Source organism: Dermochelys coriacea, chromosome 25 (genome assembly GCF_009764565.3).
Source record: "Dermochelys coriacea isolate rDerCor1 chromosome 25, rDerCor1.pri.v4, whole genome shotgun sequence".
Lineage (NCBI taxonomy): Eukaryota > Metazoa > Chordata > Testudines > Dermochelyidae > Dermochelys > Dermochelys coriacea.
In genome coordinates, this window is record NC_050092.1 from 14,610,027 (window position 1) to 14,618,095 (window position 8,069).

The 8,069-nt window shown below is 49.8% G+C and overlaps 1 protein-coding gene across 2 annotated transcripts in view; it reads right to left on the reverse strand.

The window, feature by feature from the left end:
* The window catches only part of KLHL26 (kelch like family member 26), a 29,785-nt gene extending 24,095 nt beyond the window's left edge, over positions 1 to 5,690 (reverse strand). Inside the window, exon 1 of one of the 2 annotated variants that reach the window (XM_038384510.2) lies at positions 5,564 to 5,690. In XM_038384510.2, the coding sequence (XP_038240438.1) occupies positions 5,564 to 5,610 (47 nt within the window). In that variant the 5' untranslated portion in view covers positions 5,611 to 5,690. The remainder of the gene's footprint in view (positions 1 to 5,563) is intronic. The other variant, XM_038384509.2, reaches the window with a different exon arrangement.
* Positions 5,691 to 8,069: the final 2,379 nt, after the last annotated feature.

Here is an 8,069-nt window from a genome sequence, read left to right on the forward strand (position 1 = left end):
ACAGCAGCAATGCTTGATTTTGGGAGGGAACCTATATAAAATATTTGGGATCAGAACAGCAGTATGAAATAAATACCTGGTATTTTTAAAATAGGCCCCCAAAACAGAGTAACCTGAAAATATCCTACAAACTGTCAATACTTAAATGGAATCAAATGTTTTTCTGCAAACAACAGCTGTAGCTGGTCATTTTTGATGGAAACATTTATGTCCTGCTGGATCATTTAACCCCATTCCTATAAATCCCCATCGATAAAGGACATCTAAATAATCCAAACACCTTCTGAAAATCAGGAATAATTACATTTAGGCCACGTTTTCACTAAGAAATTGAATTGTGTTTAAGCTTTATTTTTGATCAATCGAATTATCAGACACATCAACCTAGAAAAGAGCAAGTCAGTTCAGCATTATGTCAGTAATGTAAGTAAATCTGGGGCTATTGTTTACCCGCTAGTTGAGACAAAGCTGAATGCAACTTGTCTGTTGCAGCTTTAGATCACCAAACCTGTTAAAAATTGTTATTAAACATGATTACATTTCCTAGTGAAGGAAAACCAATACTTGCCGCACAGCCAATTACCTTTTAATTAAAACCATTAAGTAAAATTTCACAGTCGCACATGTACACATCACAAAGTGTATTTATATCACAACTGGGGAAGTGGGGAGAGAATCCTCCAGGAATTTCTGCCCTCACAGCTTTTCCTTCACCCTGCACCATAACCAACCTTTTCTACAGTGGCCTAGATAAAGAATGCTCCAGAGACCATCAACCTTACTCTTGGCGTCAGCCAAACGAAATTGCTAGAACATGAAGATCTGTTGGGGTTTTTAAGGGAGTTTCTTCTTTAAAATACAAATAAAGTGGAATGCATGGAATCCCAGTATTCCTTCATTTCCTATCCCCCATACAGCTAATTCTAATAACTAAGAACAGCCATACTGGGTCAAACCAACCGGCCATCTAGCCAAGTATCCTGTCTTCGAACAGTGGCTTGTGCCAAATGCTTCAGAGGAAATTAAAAGAACAGAGCAATTTATCAAGAGATCCATTTCCTGTTGTTCAGTCCCAGCTTCTGGCAGTCAGAAGTTTAGGATCAACCAGAGCATGGGGTTGTATCCCTGACCATCTTGGCTAATAGCCATTGATTAATCTATTCACCATGAACAGATCTAATTCTTTTTTGAACCCAGCTACACTTCTGGCCTTTATAACATCCCCTGGCAATGAGTTCCACAGGTTGCCTGTGGATTGTATGAATAAGTGCTTCCTTATGTTTGTTTGTTTTAAGCCTGCTGCTGTTCATTTTATTGAGTGACCTCGGTTCTTGTGTTATGTGAAAGGGTAAATAACATGTCCTTATTCACTGTCTCCACACCAGTCATGTTTTTATAGATCTCTGTCACATCCTCCCCCAGTTGTCTCTTTTCCAAGCTGAAAAGTCCCAGTCTTTTAAAATTTTCCTTATATGGAAGCTGTTCCATACCCCTAACCATTTTTGTTGCTCTTCTGTGATGCTCTGTACCTCAGGGGGAACACCCAGCACACCCATGTTCATCCCAGTAAAATGATTGTATGGTTTCCAGTGCAAAGTTTGTCATGTCGGGTGTCTTCGGAAGGCTCACGATGCACTGAGCATTGTTGTCATAGTGATGTGATAGTAATTGTTCTTATGTAATGTTCTAGGTTGTAATTTCATGTATATAGTTATGAGGCTGAAAATGTGTCTTCATGGCTAAAAATAAGACCAGGCAAAAACTCTCTAAGAGCAAAGGGTCAGTTCACACCTCATCAAGGCACGTACGGGACAAACCCAGCCCAGCCTCACAGGAACAAAGGATGCTGGCCTAGGTAGCAACAAAAGGATCTGTTGGACTCTCGAGTGAGTCACCCCCACTTCCATTGGTCAGCTTGGCACAGTGATGAGGTAATGCTCACCTGACTCTGAAGGGGGGGCAAAGCCAAGAGGGAAGAAAGAACATGATAAAAGGGAGAGACGTTTGCCATGCTCTTCCTCTCTCTTCCACCTCCATCTACAGACATCATCACCAAGCAACTGAAGAGCTGATCAAAGGGGAGAGCCTGGGTGTGGTGAGAAGCATCTTTATTTGTAAGGGCACTGAAAGTGTTAAGATCAGCTTAGAATGCATTTTGATTTTATTTCATTTGACCAAATCTGACTTGTTATGCTTTGACTTATAATCACTTAAAATCTATCTTTATAGTTAATAAATCTGTTTATTCTACCTGAAGCAGTGCGTTTGGTTTGAAGCATGACAGAGACTCCCCTTGGGATAACAAGCCTGGTACATATCAATTTCTTTGTTAAATTGCCAGACTCATATAAGCTTGTAGTGTTCAACGGGCATAAATGGACACTGCAAGACGGAGGTTCCTAGGGTTGTGTCTGAGACCAGAGATATTGGCTAGTGTCATTCAGTTGCACAATCCAAGCAGCTTACATGCCAGAGGCTGTGCATGAATAGCCCAGGAGTGGGGATTCTCACAGCTGAGCAGGGTAAGGCTCCCAGAGTCAAGGATTGGAGTGACCTAGCAGATCACCGGTCCAGATAATACCAGAGGGGAATGTCACATCTTCTCTGTACTTTTTCCAATTCTAATATATTTTTGAGATGGGGTGACCAGAACTGTATGCAGTATTTAAGGTGTGGGTGGGTGTACCATAGATTTATATAATAGCATTATGATATTTTCTGTATTATTATCCATCCCTTTCCTAATGGTTGCTAGCATTCTGTTGGCTTTTTTGACTGTCGCTGCACATTGAGCAGATATTTTCAGAGAACTACCCACAAATTCCACAATGACTTCAAGAGGGGTCAACAAACATGTCGACAAGGGTGATCCAGTGGATACAGTGTACTTGGATTTTCAGAAAGCCTTTTACAAGGTCCCTCACCAAAGGCTTTTAAGCAAAGTAAGCAGTCATGGAATAAGAGAGAAGGTCCCCTCATGGATCAGTAACAAGTTAAAAGACAGGAAACAAAGGGTAGGAATAAATGATTAGTTTTCACAATGGAGAGGGGTAAATAGCAGGGTCCCCCAAAGATCTGTACTGGGACCAGGCCTATTCAACATATTCATAAATGGTCTGGGAAAAGGGGTAAACTGTGAGGTGACAGTGCTTGCAGATAGTTAAGTCCAAAGCTGACTGTGAAGAGTTACAAAGGGATCTCACAAAACTGGGTGACTGGGCAACAAAATGGCAGATGAAATTCATTTGTTGATAAATGCAAAGTAATGCACATTGGAAAACATTATCCCAACTATACATACAAAATGATGGGTCTAAATTCACTGTGAGCACTCAAGAAAGAGTGGCCAGGTTTATACTAGGAACTTTTGCTGATACAACAATGTTCGTTAGTGGTACGAATTTTTACATCTTTCCTCTACCAACGAAAACCTTAGTGTAGACACAGCCACACCCGCAAAAAAAGTCATTTTGCTGACATAGCTTATTTTGTTTGGGGAACTGACATAAGCCATACAGGCAAAAGACCCCTCTGTTGGTAGACAACGGCATCTACACTAGGCGGGTTTGCCACTCTCTCTCTACTGGTATAGCAATACCAACAAACCCCTCTTCCACCGTAGACTAGAGGCGGAGGTGATGGTGAATTATTGCTCAGTGTAACCCGTTTCATTTATACTATAGACAGCAGTATTGGAGAGTGACAAAGAGCACACCAGAAAATCCCCATCAGAAATCTTAGCCCAAACACCGATGCCCACTCCCTAGGAAGCAACTCTGTCCCAAGAACTGAGGCCAGTTTGAGAGATTAAGGCAGGGAGCAAACTCACTTGCTGTTTGCCACCGCCCACTTCCTCTCTCTCCCCGGAAGAAAAGAGCCGGCATCACAAAACTAAGGAGGATGGAGTATTTCTTCAAAGACTAGTTTGTGTCTGGGAATTATTAATACACTCTTGGAGGAAGTCCTAGGAATTAATTTCCCTCTCCTGCATTAACATCTATGCAGATTGTTCATTTCAGGAACTTGTGACTAGGTTTGATTCTATTGGAGAAAATCTTTACAAAAAACGTTTACTTCAAAGGGGCGGGTCCTTGCAGAAATCAATCAATACCTTAAGAATTAGCAATAATTCACCACCCCCCTCCGCCTCTAGTTTACCAGGAAAGACCCTGGATTTGGGAAGGTTGGAGGGGCGGGAGGTGTCTTCTGATGTCTTTGGTCAAATATCAGAGACAAGGGATCATTAAATATGTTCATTGTATTCGTTTTCCTCCCTCCCCTTCCAGTTCAGTTACCAAATTGGACTGTGTCCTCACTGCAGAAGAGGTGTGGTTTTACACCAGGATAGCTATTTTGATGTAAAAACCTAGTGGAGACAAGGGACTGTAGTTTTTACCCTGACGTAGCAAGTCACAATAAGCTGCAGGGGAGGTGTGAAACAGGACTGACTTCAACTAGCTATACTCAGGTAAAAACTACCTGCATCTTATCCCAACTATGATTTTACATACAAATGATATCTCGATATAAAAAACACCATTTTGTTGTTGTTGTTGCAGAAGGACAAAGTCTAAGTCTCCAAGCAGGAAGGGGAAAGGACTTCTCCAGACTTTTACTTTCCTTAGTGCGTTGAGAGGGACCCATGGTGGGGAGAGGAGGGGGAGTTTCTAAGTGGATGCGCTGCGGGGCACAGGGAAAGGTGGGGCATGGGGGAGGAAGGGGCACAGAGCAGTGTCTGGTGGAGGGCAGGCGGGGATCAGGGTAGGCAAAGGTGCATGAGCAGGGGGGTACATGCAAGAGGCACAGCCAAGGGGAGCAGGTGAGTGCAAGAAGGGGCAGGAGCATCCATGCTAGGGGGCAGTGGGATGGGGGCAATGGAGGAAGTGTGGGCAGACAGCTGGGGCAAGGCAGCAGCAGAGAGTTAAGGAGAGGAGCACTGGGAAAAAGGGAGAGCAGAAAGGCTGGGGGAGGGATCGGGGGGGGCAGGCGGGATGGCGGGGAGGGATCTGTGGGGAGGGGAGGAAGCCGGGGAGCAGGTGGGGAAGGGCAGGGGGGGATCCAGGGGGAGGGACAGGCGGGATGGTGGGGAGCGATGGGGGAGGGTGGATCCGGGGGAAGGGAGGGAGCAGGGGGAAGGGGCAGGCAGGATGGGGGAGGGAGGGGGCAGGGGAGAGGATGGCGGGGAGTGATGGGAGGAGGGAACCCGGGGGGTAGGGCAGAATCTGGGGGGCAATGGGGGAGCAGGGACAACCCAGGGGAGATCCGGGGGCGATGGGGGGCAGGGGGGGATCAGGGAGATGATGGGGGAGGAGGGGACCCGGGAGGACAGGGGGGGATCTGGGGAGCGATGGGGGGTGGGGGGACCCGGGGAGACGATGGGGGAGGGGGGCATCCGGGGGGGCGATGGGGGGAGGGGACCCAGGGGGCGGGGGGATCCAAGAGGTGATGGGGGAGGAGGGGACCCGGGGAGACGATGCGGGGGAGGGGGGATCCGGGGCGCGATGGGGGAGGGGGGACCCGGGGAGGGATCGGGGGGGGCAGGTTGGGCCCCGGCCCCGCTCACCTGCTCGGCCGCTCCAAGGCGGACTCGGCCCCGCCGGACTCCGCCATCTTCCCCGCGCCGCCGCCGGGCCCGGCGCTGGGGCTGGAGCCGCCGCCGCGTTAAAGGGGCAGGAGCCGAGCGCGGCCCGGCCCGGCCTCCCCTGCGGAGCCCCCCGCCCCCGCTGCCCCCCGGAGCCCCCACAGGGAGCCTGGGTCCTTGGTGCCCCCCGGAGCCCCCAGGAGCCCCCTGCCCCCGGTGCCCCCACAGGGAGCCTGGGTCCTTGGTGCCCCCAGGAGCCCCCTGTCCCCGGAGCCCCCTGGAGCCCCCACAGGGAGCCTGGGTCCTTGGTGCCCCCAGGAGCCCCCTGCCCCCGGAGCCCCCTGGAGCCTCCATAGGGAGCCTGGGTCCTTGGTGCCCCCCCGGTGCCCCCAGGAGCCCCCTGCCCCCGGTGCCCCCACAGGGAGCCTGGGTCCTTGGTGCCCCCAGGAGCCCCCTGTCCCCGGAGCCCCCTGGAGCCCCCACAGGGAGCCTGGGTCCTTGGTGCCCCCCCGGTGCCCCCAGGAGCCCCCTGCCCCCGGAGCCCTCTGGAGCCTCCATAGGGAGCCTGGGTCCTTGGTGCCCCCCCCATGCCCCCAGGAGCCCCCTGCCCCCGGTGCCCCCTGGAGCCTCCATAGGGAGTCTGGGTCCTTGGTGCCCCCCCATGCCCCCAGGAGCCCCCTGCCCCCGGTGCCCCCACAGGGAGCCTGGGTCCTTGGTGCCCCCCCGGTGCCCCCAGGAGCCCCCTGCCCCCGGTGCCCCCCGGAGCCCCCATAGGGAGCCTGAGTCCTTGGTGCCCCCGGCGCTGCCCCACGAAGAGGCTGGGGAGGGACATCTGGTGCTGCCACCCCACAGAACTGGTCAGATCCAAGGGGTGCTGCCCTACAAAAAGCAGCTGGGCCCTGGGGGTGGGACCCTGTGGAGTGATTCACATCAGAGGGGCCCCCTGGCACCAAGCAGGCTACTGAAGGGGATCCCCAGCGCTGCCCACAGGGTGCACCCAGTTACCGAGGTGCCAAAGGGTGCAAGCTGCTGCTGCTGTCGCACGGCAAACACACCTGTGACTGGACAATAATCCTGCTATCGCAGCTCATAAGAGGCATAAGTTGCCCCCAGCCGTAAGGCTCCTTGTGTCGAGCACAGGCTGATTTAGCAGCTCTTGTGCACCTCTAACTTCTCTGATGTTATATTATTAATTCACACTGTTTCGCACACCTACTTTAGACCACACCAAAGTGGTTAACATTTCCACTTTGGTTTTGGTATGTAACTTATTTCGGAGGGGACAGTGCCTTCCCATGAAAAGGCTACACAGTCTCCCTACACAGGCATTACAGGCAGCCCCTGTCCTTTGTGTCTTGTATCCCATGTACAGGACTAGCACACGCTGTACTTCACTCCTGTTTGCCAACTGTGGGAGAAGCCCTGAAAGGATCCTGAGCTGTGTAATTGTTAGACCACAGCCTACCTGTGCCAGCATTCACTGAAAGGAACAGTTTTGTGGAAGAACAATAGTACCCTCCAGAGGGTGCAGTTCTGTTGTCAAAGATCCTCACATCTTGGGTTTCTTACCTCTCTGTCCAAAACTTAATTCTTCACCACTTCCCAATGCACCTAGAACAGAGGCCTTCAATCCTTTTTCATTTGCAGACCCCTACAAAACTCCGGATGGAGGTGCGGACCCCTTTGGAAATCTTAGATATAGTCTGTGGACCCCTAGCTGAAAACCACTGATGTAGAACATCATAATCACTTTTTTTCCACCAAATGCATCCGATGAAGTGAGCTGTAGCTCACGAAAGCTTATGCTCTAATAAATTTGTTAGTCTCTAAGGTGCCACAAGTACTCCTTTTCTTTTTGCAAATACAGACTAACACGGCTGCTACTCTGAAACCTGTCATAATCACTGTTGGCTGTGTGCTAAGGGAGGCATGTTATCAATAGCTGGGCAAAATGCTGTCGCTCCATGGGATCTATAAACATCAGTGTGGTTCTAAGAGTGTGCAGCAAGCACCTCAGCAGAGAACTAGAGAAAGCTGAAGGCAGGGAGGGGACTTGGAAATCAGGATATTGTCTAATCCTGGCCTTGCCAGTCCCTTTGGATTCTCTGTGCCTCAGTTTCCACATCTGAAAAGGGGGGATAAGGAATTTGTACAAGAGAATAAACTTATTTGGAAAGCTTCATTTCTCAAAATACTCTCTCAAGGCAGCATGATGAGAACTGGCTAAGGCTGCTGCAGTTCAAGGGGACGATTTCATTTGAAAGAGTGGAACTGTGTATTTTTCAAACTTGATTCTTGTCAATCTGGTGGAGCAATTCAACAAATTTGGCACTTCCTCGGCACCTTTCACCTGGGATCTAATGGCACTTTAAAGACATTCATTTTCAGCCTCACAACACCCCTGACAAGGAGGGAAGATCTAGTTATTAATTTGTTATTTGTATTCCTGTAGCATACAGTGGCCCCAATCAAGAATGTGGCTCTATTG